The sequence below is a fragment of the Canis lupus genome, chromosome 25 (assembly GCF_048164855.1).
Source record: "Canis lupus baileyi chromosome 25, mCanLup2.hap1, whole genome shotgun sequence".
Classification (NCBI taxonomy): Eukaryota; Metazoa; Chordata; class Mammalia; order Carnivora; family Canidae; genus Canis; species Canis lupus.
This window is the reverse complement of record NC_132862.1, coordinates 36,640,614-36,662,030: the sequence shown is the minus strand read 5'-3', so window position 1 is coordinate 36,662,030 and position 21,417 is coordinate 36,640,614. Positions and strand designations below refer to the sequence as shown.

General features: G+C 36.3%; 1 protein-coding gene across 2 annotated transcripts; it reads left to right on the top strand.

Annotated features, from left to right (window-relative positions):
* Window positions 1-616: 616 nt before the first annotated feature.
* On the top strand, window positions 617-15,541 carry CLEC2D (C-type lectin domain family 2 member D). 2 transcript variants are annotated; one of them, XM_072799090.1, is made up of 6 exons: window positions 617-801; window positions 2,634-2,753; window positions 7,846-8,033; window positions 10,983-11,086; window positions 12,649-12,794; window positions 15,273-15,541. In XM_072799090.1, exons 1-5 carry the CDS (start codon window positions 726-728, stop codon window positions 12,785-12,787), a joined length of 627 nt encoding a protein of 208 aa, XP_072655191.1. In that variant the 5' UTR covers window positions 617-725; the 3' UTR covers window positions 12,788-12,794; window positions 15,273-15,541. The 2 variants fall into 2 exon arrangements, with proteins under 2 accessions (XP_072655191.1, XP_072655192.1); XM_072799091.1 differs by having other exon boundaries at window positions 618-786.
* Window positions 15,542-21,417: the final 5,876 nt, after the last annotated feature.

The window sequence follows — 21,417 nt, the reverse complement described above, 5'->3', positions numbered from 1 at the left end:
ATCATGGTAAGTGACAACAAACTGTAGTTTTATATTATCACACTGTGATAATAATAGCAAAAGTATTATTAGTTCTTCCATTTGTGTAGGAATTCCAAGGTAATGTGAAATTTATCAAGGCTCATTTTCTATCCTCTTTGACAAGAAAATCATGAAAAATGCAAAAAGGATAAACCTGAAAATTTATATTTACTTTTGTAGATGGTAATACAAGTTGAGAGATACCAAGTTTATGCTGAGAACTAGAAGAGGAAGATTTAAACAAAACAAAACAAAACACCACAAGAGAAACCTCTTTTCAAGAATTGGAGAGTTTTCAGGGTAACTAGAAGAGCAGCAAAGATTCTGGAATTTTTTTTTAAGGAGGATGAGCTCTTGGGAATAGGTTTTAATTTGAGATTAGGATTACTGTTCTTTTATTTGCCTAAAATTCACTGCCTCCGAGGACCAACTGCCTCATTCTTACAATAATTTCTCACCTTCTTTGCATAATTCACGAGTATTCTCTATCTCACACCAAAGCTGAGCTAGCTATAATGACTTTTTTAAAAATTATTTTATCCTATCATTTGCCTAACCAAACTAGTTTCTCTTTCTTAAGAGCCTGCAAACGAAACAAAATCTTCAGTTACAGAGGAAATTCTAGCCAGAATGTGACCTTTTGTCTCACTCTGGAGCTCAAACCGCCCGCTGAGTGGTTTTTTTTTGTAAAAACTGGTCCCAGAATGCATGACAGCACTGGAGTGGAGGCAAATTTTGTACCAGTTGACTTGCTGGCAACCCCAAGTAAGAAGCTGGACTGTATGTAATGAATGTGGGAACTAAGGTGGTAAGGTTATAGCGGTGATGCTATCTGGTTTCTGCACAGGAAAAATGGCTAAGTCTTTTAAAGTGTTTTCAAGGATAAGAGAATGCTAGAGGATATAAATTAATTTATAATATGCGTAAAAATATGCAGATACTTAAGTGCACTTGTAACAAGTAAGGAGAGAGAACTATTAGAGAAAGATGTAAGAGAATGGGGTCAGGGTAAATTTATGATTGAGAATAAAAATTTAAAAATGTCACAAACACATTAATATTTTATTATTAATATATTTATAATGATTTATCAATAAGCTAATAAATAGTAAAATTAAAATATTAATTTAAAAATTAAATTATGAAATTAAAATGAGTAAATATGAATAAAAATTAATTTTACTAAGGGGTGTTAAATGACCAGTTATTTCTTCATTCATTTGGTATTTTGAGTATTTCTAACAGCTGCTTTAAAGTATATGTCAGTTAATTCTAACATCTGTGTCATCTCAGCATTGGCTTCTTTTGATTGTCTTTTCCTATGGAAGTTGAATTTTCATGATTTTTCATATATTTAATAATTTGGACTGTATTCTGGAGATTTTAAAGAAATATTTTGTTGTGAGACTTTTGACTTTATATAAATTTTTGAAGTACAATTATGTTTTTACCAGGCAATTATTCTGGCTAGGTTTAAGAATTCTGTAGGCTTTGATTCCAAAGTCATCTCACTTGTTGGTTCACATCTTTTCCGTGTATGTGTCAACCATTGGTCAATCTGGGAAACATTAATGAAAAGCTTTCTAGTGTGGATAGAATGTTGGAGAAAAATATGCCTGTTTAGCCAAGAACACCTCTAGATGAAGTAGCTAAAAGTGTGTGTGGTAGCCAAGAGATGGAGTCAGAAGACAGTTCCAATGGTAAAATTTACAAGAGGTTTTAGATAAGTAGGATGGTTTGAGATACAACACAAATGTAGAAAATTTTACAAAACAAATATACAGCTTAATGAATTATTCTAAGGTGAGCATCCTTGTTAAATACTATCTTTGTCAGGGGAGAACGCTTGCTATCCAGCTCAGAAGCCCTCCAGGTATTCCCTTGAATCACACTAAACTGACTTTTATGAGAATCATTTTCTCACTTGATTTTGATTTTATTTATTTATTTTTTAAAGATTTTAATTTATTTATTCATGAGAGACAGAGAGAGAGAGAGAGAGGCAGAGACACAAGCAGAGGGAGAAGCAGGCTCCACGCAGGGAGCCCGAAGTGGGACTCCATCCTGGGTCTCCAGGACCAGGCCCTGGGCCGAAGACCGCGCTAAACCGCTGAGCCACCCGGGCTGCCCTTTACTTTGATTTTAAAAAAAAGCTTTGTAAGTCCCTTTTAATCAAAAGATTCCTTCATGATTGCTTTTTAAAATTTGTTTTTCGCTCCTTTCTTTAAGATTCAAAATAATTTATTATGTAGAATTTCCCACAGTCTGAAATTTGTTCATTTTATTCCTTTTTAATTGACATGATTTTCTCTCTTGTATTTCTATTAAATTGGTAGCTGGATCTGGAAGTTAATGAGATTTGCAGTTAGGTTTCAGGAGCAAAACTGTTCATGAGTTCTGTCTTAATATCAATTTTAACTTCTGTAAACAATTAAACAAACTCCAGAAACAAAATTGTAAATTCACAAAATAACAAGCCAATTGTCCCCTCTAGTGAAAAGGAATGAAGTGGAAGTAACATTTTGATAGTTAATGCTTCTAGTAGTCTGAAGTCTGTTCTGTATTTAATGTAAACAAAACTAAAAACATGTTTTCAATATTTTTTTTTCCAGATTACCTGTCTTCAAAAAAGCATTCTATTAACATTAACCAGAATCGAATCTTGGTTATACTCATACTCATACTCATATTTCTGATACTTACAGTGCTTGGACTTATAACAGGTTTGTTAGGTAAGTGAATTGTAATCTTTCTTCATCTAGAGAAGTCCACTTTCCAAACGAAGAGAGAATTTACTGATAATTTTCCTGTTCCTAATGATTTTTTTATTTCACCAATTGAGTTAAATTCTAATAAACTTATAAGTGGGTTCTAAGAATTTTTTTTAAGATTTTATTTATTTATTCATGAGAGACACAGAGCATGAGAGAGAGAGGCAGAGACCCAGGCAGAGGGAGAAGCAGCTCCACATGCAGGGAACCCGATGTGGGATTCGATCCTGGGACTCCAGGACCACGCCCTGGGCTGAGCCACCCAGGGATCCCCGGGTTCTAAGATTTTAATTGTGTAATATAGAAGTCATATTATTGCAAGCTTAATAGAATGACCAGGGTCTGCAGAAGGTAGAACCTAGCTGCCAATTATATTGTGCTTTAATTTATGTTATTGCTAGGGCTTTTATTATGTATTTTTACTATATATATGTATATATATACATATAGTGTATTATATATTCATATATATTTTATTTATAAACATTTATATATTTTGTATATTTATATATATACACAATTTACTCTCAAATTACATTTTCTTTTAAATTTTTTTCTTTAGATTAAGGATATATGGGTTAAAATTGACATATGACGTTATATTAGTTTTAGGAGTGTAATATAATTGAAATTACATTTTCAATTAAAATTACTCAAAGGTAATGTATGTAGATATTAATGGAGGACACATCAAAATAGAGCTGTAGAAGCTGATTGTGTATGATTTATGACATTGTGTTTATGCTTAGATATTGGCCAAGAATTCAGTAATTTTTAAGCAATGTATTAATGAGGATATAAGCTGAGATGATATTTTAAAGAAGCGAGGAACACAAAAACATGGTGGTTATAAAATAAACTTCTTTGACCTTTCAGTAATCCTGTCACTTGTGAATAGGACTGTGGGACTGCTATTTTCCATTATTCTCTACAATGCCATTGACTTCTGTAAGATGTCACTATCAAGCCAGGATTTCCCAAAAGGAAGGAAAAGGGTGCATTGAGGAGGGACATAGGACTTTTAAGGTCTAGGACAGAAAGTGGCATACAACCCGTTCATTCAAGTTTCATTTGTGAAAACTTAGTAAGAAAGGCACACAGAAATGAAAAGGGAAAAAAAGAAAAGAAATGAAAAGGAATCTGGGAAATGTGATTTGCTCAGGTTCCATTAAATTATTATGGAATAAGAAGAAAACAGAAATTTAAAATCTTCGCATAATCTTGCAATACAGACTATATCCTTTCAGATATTCCTTCAATGTTTTAGGCTTTGTGGGAGTGTTTATTTTTCTTTTATATTTTGAATTGTGGTAAAATATACATAACAAAAAAGTTACCACTTTAACTATTTTTAAGTGTGCAATTCAGTGGCATTAAATACATTTAAAGTATTATCTAACCACAACCACTATTCAGTTCTAGAACTTTTTCATCATCCCAGCAGATACTCTGTACCAGATAAACAGTAGTATGTACCTATTGCCCCCTTGCCTTAGCCCTGGTAACCATCATTCTAATTTATATATTTATGAAGTCACCTTTTCCAGATACCCCTCAGAGTGGAATCATACGATGTTTCTCTTTGTATGTTTGGCTTATTTCACTTACCATAATGTTCTAAAAACTCCTCCATTTTTTAGGTATATTAGATTTTTATGGCTTTTCAAGGCCAAAAAATATCCCAGTGCAAGTACAAATGATGTATTATTTATCCATTCATTTGTTGATGAACATTTATGTTGTTTCACCTTTTGGCAATATTGTGAATAATGCTGCTATGAATATTGGTGTACAATATCTAAGTCTGGTTTCAGTTCTTTTGGGTCTATATGTAGAAGTTGAATTGCTGGGTCATATGGTAATTCCATGTTCAACTTTTTGAGAAAATATCAAACTGTTTTCACAGTGGTTGTACCATTTTACATTTCCATCTGCAACACACAGTGGTTCCAGTTTTTCCACATCTTCACCAACTTTATTTTCCTTCCTTCTTTTTGTAATTGCCATCCTAGTGGGAGTGAAATTTTGTCTCCTTATGGTTTGAGTTTGCATTTCCCTAATAATTGATTAGGGAGCTTGAGTATTTTTTTGATGTAGGATTTAGCCATTTGTATATCTTCCGTGGAGAAATGACTATTCAAATCCTTTGCCCATATTTAAAAATTGGGTTGTTTGTTTTTTGTTGCTTAGTGGTAAGAATTCTTTATGTATTCTGAATATTAATTCCTTATTATATATGATTTTAAAATATTTTCTCTCATTCCATGGGTTGCCTTTTCATGCTCTTGATGGATATCTTTTGAGGCAGAGAATTTTTTTTATTTAATATACTCTAGTTTATCTATTGGTTCTTTGTTGCCTGTGTTTTGGTTGTCATATTCAAGAAATAATTGCCAAACCCAATGTAATGTAGACTTTCTGGTATGTTTTCTTCTAAGAGTTTTATAGTTCTAGATCTTAAATTTAGGTCTTTGATCCATTTTAAATAAGTTTTTATATGTGGTTAATGGTAAGGGTCCAACTTTATTCTTTTGAATATGAATATCCAAGTTTACTAACAGTTTGTTGAAAACACTGTCCTTTTCCGATTGAAAGGTCTTGGTATCCTTGTCAAAAACCATTTGACCACAAGGGTTTATTTCTGGATTCTCTATCTTTCATTGGTTTGTATATCTGTCTTTATGCCAATATCATACTTTTTTGGTAATTGTACTTTTTAGTAAGTTTTAATGTCAGAAAGTGTAGATTCTTCCATTTTTTCTGTCTTTTTCAAGATTATTTTGGATATTCAGAGTCCCATATGATTCCATATAAATCTTATAATAAAATTTTCTATTTTTGCAAACATTACTATTGGACTTTTTTTTCTTTACCTGCCTAGAAGAGCAAAGTTTTTGTTTTTGGTTTTTTTGTATATTTTTTATTAGAGTTTGATTTGCCAACATATAGTATAATACCCAGTGCTCATCCCATCTAGTGCCCCCCTCAGTGCCCGTAATCCAGTCACTCCATCTTCCCGCCCACCACCCCTTCCACTAACACTTATTCATTTCCCAGAGTTAGGAGTCTCTCATGTTCTGTCACCCTCTCTGATTTTTCCCACTCATTTTCTCTCCTTTCTCCTATAATCCCTTTCATATGTTTTATATTCCCCGTATGAGTGAAACCATATAATGTTTGTCCTTCTCCCACTGACTTACTTCACTCAGCATAATACCCTCCAGTTCCATCCACATTGAAGCAAATGGTGGGTATTCATCGTTTCTAATGGCTAATATTCCATTGTATACATAGACCACATCTTCTTTATCCATTCATCTTTCGATGGACACTGAGGCTCCTTCCACAGTTTGGCTATTGTGGACATTGCTGCTATAAACATCAGGGTGCAGATGTCTTGGCATTTCCCTGCATCTGTATCTTTGGGGTAAATCCCCAGCAGTGCAATTGCTGGGTCGTAAGGTAGCTCTATTTTTAACCCTTTGAGGAACCTCCACACAGTTTTCCAGAGTGGCTATACCAGTTCACATTCCCACCCTAATCCATCAAAATCCTAGAGCAGAACACAGGCCACACACTTTTTGAACTCGGCCACAGCAACTTTTTGAAAGATACATCTATGAAGGCAAGGGAAACAAAAGAAAAAATGAACTATTGGGACTTCATCAAGATAAAAAAAAACTTCTGTACAGCAGAAGAAACAGTTAATCAAACTAAACAACAATCTACAGAATGGGAGAAGATATTTGCAAATGACATATCAGATAAAGGGTTAGTATCCAAGATCTATAAAGAACTTATTAAACTCAACACTCAAGAAACAAACAATCCAGTTATGAAATGGGCAGAAGACATGAACAGAAATTTTATCAAAGAAGGCATACACATGGCCAACAAGCACATGAGAAAATGCTCCGCATCACTTGCCATCAGGGAAACACAAACTGGACTTTTTTTTTTTTCAAACTGGACTTTTGATAGGGATGGCACCCAATCTGTAGATCTCTCTGGGAAGTTTTGCCATTTTAACAATGATAAGTCTAATACATGACCATTAGATGTCTTTCCACTTATTTGTATCTTTTTAAATTTCCTTTAGTATTGTTTTATAGTTTTCAGTGTACAAGTATTTAGTTTCCTTTGTGAGGTTTTTTCCTAGTTATTTTATCCTTTTGATGCTGTAATAATGGAATTGTTTTCTTAATTTCCTTTTGCATTGTTCATCACTGATATATACAAATAGAACTGATGTTTCTGGTTTGATTTTGTATCCTGCAATTTGCTAAATTTGTTTACTAGTTTTAACATGTTTTTGGTGGAATTTTTAGGGATTTCTACATATAGGATCATGTCGTTAGTGAATGGAGATAATTTTACTTCTCCCTTTCCAATCTAGGTGTCTTTTATATATCTGTATCTATATTTATATCCATATATTTTTTGCTGAATTGTTCTGGCTAAAATTTCCAATACTATATTGTACAGAAGTGGTGAAAGTGGGCATCCTTGTCAGCTTCAAAATATAGAAGACCTCACAAAATTTCCTTAGTAGAAGGAAGTTCCTTAGTAGAAGGAAACTCAGGGTAAAATTATGTCTTTTGTCCTCTTGGGACTATTTAGACATGGATCTGACTATTTCATCTTAAGAAACTTTATTCCAGAAAGATATCTATACCCTGCCCCTCATTTTATTTAGGAAAGTATCTAGAGCTCTTGAACTATCTCTTCTCTGAGGCTGATAAAATCTTGCTATCGAGGTACCTAATATTTTAAGAAAAGTTTTCAAACATTGTTGAAATCCAAGTTAGACAGGTATATAGTCCAGAGTTTAAGGTATTATGAATTCTTTTTTCAATTCATCCACTAAGGCATTAGTTGACTCTCAGCTTTGACATTTGCTGTGTCATATATGCAGTGACTTTCAGGATTCTATTCCTAATTTGAAAAATAAGGATAATACATTTAGTATTTCACATGACTATTGAAAAGTGTATTAGAAAGCACTTGGTAATATATATAGAAAAACATATAAGCAAGTTGTTTTTATTTTTAGTACCTAGAAGAAAATTGCATAAGATATCATCATCAGAGTGTTTTGAAGCTGCATGCCCAGAAAGCTGGATTGGTTTCCAAAGAAAGTGTTTCTATTTTTCTGATGACATCAAAAATTGGACATTTAGCCAGAGGTTTTGTGACTCATATGGTGCTGATCTTGTTCAGATTGAAACCCTCCTGGAACTGGTAAGAAAATAGTTCTGTCTAGGGATCCCTGGGTGGCGCAGCGGTTTGGCACCTGCCTTTGGCCCAGGGCGTGATCCTGGACACCCGGGATCGAATCCCACGTCGGGCTCCCGGTGCATGGACCCTGCTTCTCCCTCTGCCTGTGTCTCTGCCTCTCTCTCTCTCTCTCTCTGTGACTATCATAAAAAAAAAATAGTTCTGTCTAGAATAAAAAAAATGCCCCCTCCAGTGTAGTATGTAATTCTTTGTGAGAATGTCTAAAATACAGGTTTAGATGCCTGCCTAGACATTGATTTTTAACATAAGGAGAGAAAATCCAGCAGATGCTACATTCTGCAGTGGGCTATCCACAGTTACCTTAACATTCACAGCAGGAAGGTGGCCAGAGAGCAGGCCCATGCTTTCTTTGACTTATGAGCAAGAATTGTGCAAATAGAATTTAAAAATTAGAGAGGGAAATGTAATTTTCAATTTGTATGAGGTTATTAACATTGTTTCAAAATGAACCAGGCAGGAATGATCTTAGAGAAGGTGGCAGAGTAGAAAGCTCCAGGAATCTCTACCAAAACATCAATTGAGTTGGCAGAAACTCTCTGACGTAACTGATTTGGAACTCTGGAGTCTTGCAGCATCCAAGGGATAACTTAATGAAAAGGTTAGTAAATTTCACTTAATCTCAGTGAATTTCAGCCTCCTCACTCAGTGGCCACCACTCTCTACACCTTATCATGGCTAGAAGCCATGAAGACTTCTGGCCATTTTTCTGGTAAAGCTTGCTGGAGCCAGGATGGCCAATAAGAAATTATTACTCAAATATTGTGGTTATGTGTTGTTATTTTTGAGTGCTGCTTTTCATTACTGAGGGACAGATACAGAGGTGGGCTGCCATTTTTTCTTCAACTCCTGCCAACGGAAGTGATTTCCAAAGGATTTAAATAAACAATACTTGTTTTTTTCCCCTTTTGGGAGCCAGACATATAAGAAGATCTTTGGCAGGTAACTGGATGACCACAGAAATAATAAAATAAACTTTCAATGATAACACATGGTAGGGAATACACAAAAATTTGCAAAATTATTTGGAAAAGTTACAAACAGCTGGCTCCATATCTCAATAATCAAAATTCAACAATCTCTGAAGAAAAGAATTATATTTCCAGAGTTAGCATAGTTAAAAATTCATAATGTCCAGTTCTGAGCAAAGAATTTACAAAACATACAGAGAAATAGGAAGGCATAGCTCATTCACAGGGAGACATATCTGACAGAGAACATTCCTGAGGGAGCCAGATATTGGAAATATTAGTCAAAGATGTAAAATCTACTGTCTTAAATATATTCAATGAGCTAAAGAAAACCATAGACAGGAAAAGTAAAAGAAATCAGGAAAATGATATATCATTAAAGAGGTAGAATATCAATAAATATCAATTTCAATAAAGAGGTAGCTATTAAAAGAAACCAAATAGAAATTCTGGAGCTAAAAAGTACAATAATTGAAATGAAAAACTCACTAGAGGAGTCAAAAGCCTATTTGAACAGGAAGAAGAAAGGATCAGCAAACTTGAAGATAAGACAATGGACAGTATCCTGTTTGGGAATAGATTCATGATTCCACTTTCAATATGGATAAAACAATCAGACAGTAGAACAATGAGGAAATAGAAATCGTGAACAATTCTATAAACCAATTAAACCTAAAAGACATGCAGAATGCTCCTCCCAACAACAGAATACATATTCTTCTCAAGTGCAAATGGAACATTTTTCTGTATAAAACATATGATAGGCCACAAAGCAAGTTAATATATTTGAAAAGATTGAAATCATATAAAGTTCCTTTTACAATCACAATGTAATGAAACCAAAAATCCACAACAGAAGGAAAAATGGAAATTCACAAATATGTAGAAATTAACTCACTATTAGACATCCAGTGAACAAGGAAAGAAATCACAAAAGAAAATAGAAAATACTTTGAGACAAATAAAATAAAAACATAACATGCCAAACTTATGATATGTGGTAGAAGCAATACTAAGAGGGAAATTCATAGCTGTAAATGCATACCTCAAAATAAAAAAGAGAAGTGGGCAGCCTGGGTGGCTCAGCGGTTAGCGCCGCCTTCCGCCCAGGGCATTATCCTGGAGACCTGGGATCGAGTCCCACATCGGGCTCCCTGCATGGTGCCTGCTTCTCCCTCTGCCTGTGTCTCTGCCTCTCTCTGTCTCTGTCTCTGTGTCTCTCATGAATAAATAAAATCTTAAAAAAAAAAAAGAGAAGTATCTAAAATCAATATCCCAACTGTATACCTCAAGGTAAAACAAAAATCAATATCATCTTTATGACTTTAAAAGAGTAAAAATTTCCCTAAAATGTCACTAAATCCACTAATCATAAAGGAAAATCATACATTTAATTATATTGAAATTAATACTTGCCATCAGAAAAAGATGCTCTAAGTGTAGACCAAGAAATGTGGCATGGAAAACTAGTCTCTAGTGCTGGTGTGAGTATAATTTGTTACAATAACATCGTAAAAGAGTTTGGTGTCATTTGGTAAAATTGACAATAAGCATTCACTGTGTCCTAATAATTCATTCCAGGACAAGTGCCAAGAATGTCAGAACAGCATTTATAACAACTTTAAACTTGAAATAATACTAGTGGACACTGATCATAGAATAGAGAAACAGGTTGTGGAATAGAGCGTAAAGTGGCATTATGCTGAATTGAAAGTAAACAAGTTATCAACAATTTCTCTGTTTTAATATTTACATGTGATGTTACTATAGTACATCTATTCTCTATGTGTTATTAAACAATACAAAATTAAAAAGAAGAAAACTATGAGAGTTAAGAATATAGTAGAGAAGCAACACTGCTTCTGGGAGAGGCCAGGTAATGACAGGTTAATGCATGTAATCTTTTTTTTTTTTTTTCTGAAAGAATTTCCTATTGAGGTATAAAGGCCCCTATGACCACTGGATTGGGCTCAGCAGAGATTTAGGCCAACCATGGAAATGGGTAAATGGCACTGAATGGACCAACTGGTAAGTTCTGAAAAATATGATAGCAGTATTTGTATTTGTATTTGCTTTGCATGAAACCAAATGAGTTCTTCATTTATATGCTCTAAACATTTTTAAGATTAGTTATGATGGAATCAAGTGAAAAGTTGTAAGTTGCAGAGGTTTTGCAAGCTCCTCCAACCAAATATAAAATCTATCATATGTGGCATAGTAGAATGGTAAACTTGACTCCAGCCTCATCTGTGTAATTTGCCAACTCTTTCACTTTGAAAAAACTACGTACTATCTTTAAGACTGTTGCTTACCTCTACAACAAAATTAATTGTACTTGCTCAATTGCTCTCACAGGGTTGATATGAGAACCAGTTTGATGTATATGACTGTACTGTTTAAACTTTAAATCTTTTATAAATGCAAGTTAAATTACTATATTAAACCATAACTGCATCAATCCTCAACCATTTTCATAGAGATGAGTGATGGTAATGGCATCTATTATTTGTAAGATCATAATCATAATGTCTAGGACAAGTACAGTTTGGCATTGTCAAATTCAATCTCATTCATATACCTATTAGATTTTTATATTACTGGAAGAGTTCTGGATAATGCTGAAAGACTTGGATTTAGACAATTTCAATAAATGTTTTCTTATCCGAGGACACAAGGAGGTTTTGAAATGTTGCTTTACGAGGTTATGAAAAATAATCAGCTTTGGAAATATCACTTTATTTGCTGCAAAGGGCCAGTGGTAGTTTTGAAAACTAGATCTTACCTACTAGCTTTTTTTTTTTTTTTATCTTGGACAGACACTAAGTTTTAGGAATTAGAACTTATATTTATACAGTGTTGTATGTGTAGTGCCTAGCACGTTGTGGATACTTGGTAAATATTTAGGATTAACCTTTACTTCGTCCTAATACTGAAATAGTAATGTTTACATTATCTAATTCTCTAAATGTTTAAAGCAGCAAGTATATTGTTAACTATTCAGTTGGAAATTGTTCATCACTATAGAGGGGAAAAGTGTATTTATTACGTGCTAACATGTTTTAAGCATAGGCAAACCATGTCACACTATAGCAATTTCAAACAGTACAGAGGAAAAAAACTTAGAGTCTAAATTCTGACCCAGCTGTCTGTGTCAGGCCATTTAAATACTGATAAATAGTACAGGAGAAAATCAGGGCCTAACAACAACAACAACAAGAACAAACAACAATAAAATTACCTGTAACATAGAAACATTTCTTTTCTGTGCTCCTTCCCAAAGTGAAGAAAGTGTGAATAGCATGTGTCCTGTATTTTCATCAATTTAGTTATGAATCCTAGTTTTACTTGTTATAGAATCTTGGAAAAATCTGTTGTTTTTTATTTTTATTTTTTTATAAAAGATGATATATATCTCAGAGGGTAAGTTTAAATTTTAAAGAGATGGTATGTGTAATGAATTTTTTTTTGTAATGAATTTTATATTTAGAAGCTGATTTAATGTTAATTTCTTTATATTTTTATCTTTATCCTCTCTGCTTTTGAAGAGATAACTGGTGGCAAACTGATTGATTCTGCTTCTTTCATTGCAGTTTTCCTATCAGAGGAGGTGGAGAGTGTGCCTATTTGAATGACAAAGGTGCCAGTAGCGCTAGGCGCTACACGGAGAGGAAGTGGATTTGTTCCAAACCAGACATATATGCCCAGATAAAGAGGCAAAACTCTATCTGATCTTCAGGTAGTCATTGGGATGTATCACTAAATGTATATTATACAATCTAGTTTGACCCACTTTATTGCAAATTGCAAGATTTCATTTTCTTATGGTTGAATAATATTCTAAAACAAAATTCAATTTTTAAAAAAGATTGTATTTATTTATTCATAAGAAACACTAAGAGAGAAAGAGAGAGAGAGAGAGGCAGAGGAAGAAGTAGCTCCATGCAGGTTGCCTGACTCTGGGGCTCAATCCCGGACTCCAGGATCACACCTTGGGCTGAAGGCAGGCGGCATGGCCCATTTCAAAAGTTCATGGTTAAGATTGCTTTGGATATTTGGGGTCTTTTTGTGGTTCCATACAAATTTTGGATTGCTTGTTCTATTTCCATGAAAAATTCTGGTGGCATTTTTGATAAGGATTGCATTAAATGTGTAGATTGCTTGGGTAGTATAGACATTTTAGCCATATTTGTTTTTCCCATCCATGAGCATGGAATGGTTTTCCATTTCTTTGTGTCTTCCTCAATTTCTTTCATAAGTGTTCTATAGTTTTCAGAGCAGAGATATTTTATATCTTTGGTTAGGTTTATTCCTAGGTATCTATAAAATCAAGCTGATACATGAAGTGTGATATTTTATACCTTCAAAAAGTTTAGAAGAACAGAATTTCTAATACCCAAAACTAGTATTAAGAGACTAAAAAAACTGATGAATGTAAAATTGTACTATAATGTGTAAGAAATACCAGAAATGGTAACCTCTGGGGAAGAAAATTGTACTATAAAATTGTACTATAATATGAAAAAAATACCAAAAAATACCAAAATACCAAAAAAATACCAAACTCTGGGGAAGAAAAAAATCACAGTTGGGAAAAGGTTCCACTTTTTTTATACTACTGTATTGATGATCTTTTAACAAACATAGAAGGAACCTACGTGTCCATCAATAGATGAAAGGATAATGAAGATGTGGTATATGTTTCCATATTGTTGTAAATGGAACGATTCATTCTTTTTTATGACTGACGTATATCACATATAAAATAAAACATTAATAATTATCAACAATATATTAATACATATTAAGAATACAATATTAGTGAACTAATAAAACTAATAATAAAATTTTGTAATTTACAACAATATAGATGGGTCTGGAGAATATCATGCTAAGTGAAATAAATCAGACAGAGAAAGACAAATACAGTATGATTTCAAGTTTTTATGGAATTTTACAATTATGTGGGGCATCTAAAAAACAAAACAAAGGGACAAACAAAACAGAAACCAACTCATGAATACAGGGAGCAATCTGGTTATTGCCAGAGGAGAAGGGATAGGGAGATGGGTGAAATAGGGTGAAGTCATTTAAAAGGCATACAAACTTCCATCCAATTATTAGCAAGACATGGGGATACAATATATAGCATAGGGATATAGTTCCTATTTGACAACTTTGTATATTTACAGATGGTATCTAGATTTATCATAGTGCTCATTACATATTGTATTTCAACATCGCTATGTTGACCACTTGAAGCTAATATTATATAGTATGTCAACTATAAATAAAAAATAAGTAAAAATAAAATAAACCCCAAAATAAAATAAAATAAAATAAAATAGTATTTGTTATGTATATATTTTTTAAATAAGGAAAAATATCAGAACTTCAGGGGAATATGGTAGATTAGGAGAATCCTAAGTTCACCTTGTCCTATGATATGTCTTAGATGACACCCACTTCAGTAAGTAACCCAGAAAATGACTCAAAGACTGGTAGAACAGGCTCTCACAGTTAATTGTAGAGAAGAGGTCATATCAGAGAACAGCAGGAAGGGTGGAGATGCCATCAAGAACCAAACTGACCCTCTCTGACAGCCGCCCGCCCCCCTCCCCCAAAAAAAGAACCAAACCAACCAACAAGACTGACTATGGGAGGGAAAGACACTGTATGTACAGAGAAGGGAGAAGAGCAGATTCCATACCAGGCACTACAGTATGTGTAATCTGTACTGGGAAGACAAATCGCCACAATATTTGGCTTTGAAAGCTAGAGTGGCTTAATTTTGTGAGTTTTCCCAATTAGTGGAGTTTATTCACTGGGAACCTACAAATCAGTGGAATTGGCTCTGGATAAGTCTGAGGGTAATGGGAAACTGAGTATGTCCTTCAAGAGCCAGCATAACAAACAAACTCACCAAGATACAGCATAGAAGCAGCAGTTTGAGAGCTGCCTGGGGTATTCTGGAAGGAGATGTATTTACTAGTCTCTGAGCAAGGACAGGAAGGGCAGGGATCTTTGGGAGATTTCTCCAAGAACAAAGGAGGTGGCTGGCACCATTTCTCTCTCATACTCCCCAGCCTGAATACACCAACACCTGGAGGAACCAGCAGGAACACTCTCCACCTAGCTTTGCTAACAACACACCTTGCCTTTGTAGTCTCCTATAGATTGCTCAATCCAACCTGTCTCTCTCTCTCTCTCTCTGTAGGAGTTCCTCCAAACCACCTCCAGGTCTCTGCCCACAAGCAGGCATGCAACATATCTTGCTAACACTTTGAAACCCACTCCTAGGGATGCCTGGGTGGCTCAGTGTTTGAGCATCTGCCTTCAGCTCATGGCATGATTCTGGAGTCCCGGGATCGAGTACCGCATTGGGCTCCCTACATGGAGCCTGCTTCTCCCTCTGCCTGTGTCTCTGCCTCTCTCTCTCTCTGTGTGTCTCTCATGAATAAATAAATAAAACCTTAAAAAAAGAAACCCACCTCTGACTTTTCTGTGTATCCATTGCATATGACCAGCACCACTTGGTAGGAGTCCATCCAAAACTGAGCAACAAGTTTGGTATAATGTAAGCAGGTCCAACAGGGGCAAGCACCACTAAAAAGTGACTCTTGTTTTGGTAGAGGGGAAGATAATCACATATATCAGGTCAACTGCAGCCTCCACAATGGGCTGGGGGTAGAAATCTGATTTGACTGTTGTTCCCACAAACCAACAAAAACCTTACAAGGGACAGCACAAAGAGAGAGTTCAGCAGTTTGGTGTCACTGCAACCCCAGCAGACTGTAGGCAGGCATCTAGTCTGACTGTCGGCTCCACCCACCAATGAAAACCTCTCAGGAGACAATGCAAGGAGAGCACCCTGCAGTTCAGTGTGACCACAGTTCTGGCAAGTGAGCTGAGGGTAGGCATCTGGTCTGACCCAATTCAAGCTCAAGGCAGGCCCAGTCTTGCCCCTTAACATGACAGAGACCAAACTCTCCACAATAGGCAGGGAGAGTCATTGAATACAACTGGACTGAAAGCAAACGTATCTCAATCGCAATAGTAGGACATACACAACACACTTAGGAGACACTCCTGAAGCACCAAGTTCTGGTGCACAGGGGACATGGCACTACAGGGCACTACCAGACCTCTTCTTCATAAGGCCATTATTTTCAAGAACAGGAGATGTAGCTGATTTTCTTAACACATAGAAACAGACACAAAAGTGGGACAAAATGAGGAGACAGAAGAATATGTTGCATATGAAAGAACAGGACAAAATCACAGCAAAAGAGCAAAGCAAAATGGAGATAAGCTATATGCCAGATAGAGAATTCAAAGAAATGGTCATAAAGGTACTCACTAGACTTCAGAAAAGGGTGGGGGGGGGGTCCACCCTTTGGGGTGAGACCCTCAAAAAAGAGATAGAAAATATAAAAATTACCAATTAGAGATAACACAATAACTGAAATTAAAAACTCATTTGAGGGGATAAATAGTAGATTAGATGAAACAGAAGGATAAATTAGTGAACTGGGAAAGAGAGAAATTCAAAAAAATCAGATGAAACAGGAAAAAGAAAACAGAATAATAAAAAATGAGAATAGGTTAAGGGAACTCAGTGACACCACCATGCACAGTAATTTTGCATTATAGGCATCTCAGAAAGAGAAGAGAGAGCAAAAAGGGTGGCTAAAAATTTACTTAAACATTAGCTGAAAACTTGACTAATCTGGAGAAGGCAGATCCTGGGATCCAAGGTCATAGGACAAATCTCAACAAATTAAAAAAGATTAAAATCATGCATCTTTTCTAACCATAATGCCATGAAGCAAGAAATCAACTATTAGAAAAAATCTGGAAAGAATACAAATACATGGAGTTTAAGTAACATGCTGCTAATCAATGAATGAATCAACCATGAAATCAAAAAAGAAAGGAAAAATTTTGTGGAGACAAACGAAAATGAAAACACAATGATCCAAAATCTTTGAGATGCAGCAAAATATGCCAAAAATATGCCAAAAATTGGACAACCTAGAAGAAATACATAAATTCCTAGAAACATATAACCTCTCAAAACTGAATCAAAAAGAAATAGAAAATTGGAACAGATCACCTGCAAAGTAATTGAGTCAGCAGTTTAAAAACTCTCAACAAACAAAAATCTAGGATCAAACAGCTTCACAGGTGACTTTTATCAAACATTTAATGAAGAGTTAATACCTACTTGTCAAACCATTCCAATACTTCTCAAACCATTCCAAAAATAGAGGAAAGAATGCTTCCAAGTTCATTCTGTGAGGCCAGCATTACCCTGATACCAAAGCCAGATTATAAGACTACAAAAGAAAGAGAACTATAGGCCAATATCTCTGATGAATATAGATGCGAAATCCTTAACTAAATATAATCAAACCAAATTCAACAATACATTTTAAAAAATCATTCACCATGATCAAGTGGGATTTATTCCTGGGATCCAAGGATGATTCGATATTCACAAATCAGCAAGTGCGATACATCACCTCAACAAGAGAAAAAAATAAGAACCATATGACCATTTCTGGATGCAGAAAAATTACTTGAGAAAGTACAATATCCATTCATGTTAGAAACACTCAACAAACTAGATTTAGAGGGAACATACCTCATAATCCAGTTAAAATGGGCAGAAGACATGAACAGGCACTTTTCCAAAGAAGACATACAGATGACCAATAAACACATGAAAAGATGAAAAGATCATCAGGGAAAAGCAAATCAATACCACAATGAGATATAACCTCATATGTGTCAGAATGGCTAAAATAAATTACACAAGATGTGGAGGTAAAGGATCCCCTGTGCACTCTTGATGGGAATATGAACAGGTGCAGCCATTGTGGAAAACAGTATGGAGTTTCCTTAAATATTAAAAATAGCATTATCTTATGGTCTGGTAATTATTCTACTGACTATTTTACCCAAAGAAAACAAAAAATACTAATTAGAAAAGATATAAGCACCTTGATGTTTATTGCAGCATTATTTACAATAGCTAAGATATGGAAGCAACTCAACTGTCCATCGATAGATGAATGGACAAAGAAGTATGATGGAATATTACATAGACACAAAAAAGAATAAAATCTTGCCATTTGAAACAACATGGATGGATCTAGAGGATCATAACTGAGATAAGACAGAGAAAGATAAATACCATATGGTTCACTCATGTGTGGAATTTAAGAAACAAAACAAATGAAAAGAGACAAATGAAAAACAGAATCTGAACTACAGAGAACAAGCTGGTGGTTGTCAGAGGAGAGGTAAGTGGGAGGATGAAGAAACAGATGAAAATGATTAAGAGCACACTTATCATGATGAGCATCAAGAAATGCATAGAAATTTTGAATCATTGAAATTAATATAGCACTGTATGTTAATTATATTATAAATTAAAACAAATATTTAAAATAGTTAAAATTCATGGTGATCTGATTTCTTGGTTGTGATAAGGTAAAATTTGGTAGTACCAAAATAAACCTGTTTAGTGAGATTAAAATGAGTTTAATGAGTTAGCTCTTGTTAATAATCATGTATTTTGTGTTTAAAAACTCCACATTTCAACAGAAAAATGGGGCTTCTGATTCTGTATTGAACATTAAATCATCCAGGTTATGGCTGAGAAATATCTATTCATGCCCTTGCATTTTCTCAGCAGTCTTTTTATGTTGTGTTTTGTTTTATTTTGTTTGCATCAAGATCTATTCCCAGGTAAGAACTTACTTAAAAAAAAAAAAATTCAGGAAGATCATCTTATATTGAAACCTGGCCAAGGCCATCTAATTTTCCTATGTGCCCATTGTGACAGAGCACCTCCTCACATTCACTTTATAAAAAAAGTGATTTTTGTCCTAGGATCTGATATTTCTTGTTTGCCATGTTGTTTCAAATGGCAAGTCAGCATTATGTTATTTTCACAAACCCTATTTTAGGTCCACTTTATTTACTTGTAGAAAACTGAAGAACAAGAGAAGCACAATAATTTTGGGCTTTAAATCTTAGCCTCCTGCTAAAGAAATGGTGTATTATTTGTGATATGGTGGTCAGTTATATAGTTTATGGACCAAAGATTTAGTTCCCATTTTTCCCTTTTTGTATACACTCTGTTCAACAGATGTGAATGGGGAGTATCTTCCTCCATTTCTCTTCAGGTTTCAGAAAACACCCATTTTCACCAATAATCTTAAGATGTGATAGTGTGTTAGTATTTGAAGGAATCGAATAAAGATTTACACTAGTGTAACTTTCACACTCATAGTCAAACGATAGACTTTCCAAGGAACCATGTTGTACTTTTCTACTGGGGCAGAAGTTCTTAGAATAAGCACCTGTGCAGTGATGCACCTTGCAGCCTTATTTGTAGTAGGGAAAACATAGAACCCTATTAACTGAATCTCTCCCAGGACATCTTTGACACACTATGCTTTTCTACATTAGGAAATTTATATTTAGTCAATAGACTGTATACTACTCAAGAGTTAAGACATTAAATTTTATTTAAGGCATCTAATTAAATTTTATCTGAGGAAAATGTCTCTGATGATGAGAGTAGAAATCTAGAGGTCTCTATTCGCAAAATGTAAATAAGATAATGAGAATACTGTCAGCATGGTGTGCCCCGGGAAACCTCATGAAGAGAATGTCATGTGGTGTTATATTGCCCTTGGAGCTATGCCTTCAGGGCTCAACTTTCTGGTTTCTAGTACCCACTCTGGAGCTTCGATACTCCAGGCCTGCCTCTGTCTTTGCAACCAGGAATAAAACAATGGTTTTGTTTGTGTTTGTTTCTTCGTTTGTTTAAGATTGTATTTATCTACTCAGGAGAGACATACAGAGATAGGCAGAGACACATGCAGAAGGAGAAGCCGGCTCTTTGCAGGGAGCCCGAGTGGGACTCCATCTGAGGACCCCAGGATCAGGCCCTGAGCTGAAGGCAGAGGCTAAACCACTGAGCCACCCTGGTGTCCCTAAAACAATGGTTCCAAAGTAACTAATCTAACTCCTAAATAAGTCGACATCAACCAGGGTCTAGAAAAGCTAAGGATCTCTGGGTTAAAGGAGCAGCTTTAATCACGATTGCATTGCTTTGATTACACTTCCCAGGTGTCCTGGAACACAGCTCTTCAAAAGAGATGTCTACAAACCCCTCTTCACTTCTCTTCCGTGCTCCGTGGAACCCATCTGGGTAAGTCTGTTTCTTTACCTCTTCACCAAAACTGGCCCTGTACAGGTCACCAATGGCCTCCCTTAGTGGGAATCCAGAGCCCGCTTCTCGCTCCTCGACCCCTCGCCCTCTCGGTGGTCCCCGCGAGGCCAGCCCCCGCGTTTAATTCTGGGCGGGGGTAGGCAGGGCTAGTGCCTGAGCTCCCCGCAGAGGCCCAGCGTGTGGGGGAGGGGAGAGGAGAGGAGGGGGTAGGAAAGAGGACAGGGAGGGAGGAGGGAGGGGAGGGTGAAGAGGGAGGGGAGGGGGAGCAAGGAGGGGAGGGGGAGCAGGGAGGGGAGGAGAAGCAGGGAGGGGGAGCAGGGAGGGGAGGGGGGCGGGGAGGGATCGCGTTGCCCGAGAGCCCCGGAGAGCTCGCCCCGCTCTTCTGCGCAGAGGTGCGGAGAGGCCGCTCCTTCCTCCCCACTCCAGTCCCGTCCCGGGTGGGCTGCAGGGCGGTGCCGCAAGCGCGCGGCTGGGGGGGGGGGGGCGGCGCCGCACTGCGAGGCCCCGCGAGCACCGGACGTCCTCGCCCACCCATTCCGCCCCCCGCCTCCCTCGGCGCCTGCAAAGAGAAAAATAACTGCAGTGAGTGCACCACTTCCTCCGCTTCAACCGTAGTCCGCTGGTGCAGGTGGCTCTGCAAACCACCTAGTTTCACCGCGAAGCGGAAAGAAAACACGATAGAACATTGCTGATGTTTTTTAAACGAGAGACACTGTCAAGTCTGCTAGTCCTTGCATAACCCTGACGGACTGGGCGGTGTTCCCTATGCGCAGGATCATTAAATCCTTCCAGCCGCACCGTCAATATGTTCGGCAGTTGTAAAGAATGTCACGGTCTCTAAGGCAAAATACCCCGGCTAGAATGTTGTTAAATAGCGAAAGTACTTTTAAAGCAAACAATTTTGGTCTAAAAAATAAGCCTACATCTATGGCAGGAGAGGACGGCGAGAGGAATGATCAGTTTTAAGAAAACCCTGAAGTGGTGCATCTGGGTGGGTTCTGGAGGGTTCTGCGTCAATCCACAAGGGGCGCCTTTTATAATTCTTCAACTCCGGGAGATACGTTTATGAAAAGTACCCCCACCCACCTCATCCCCCACCGGGGGTGTTTTT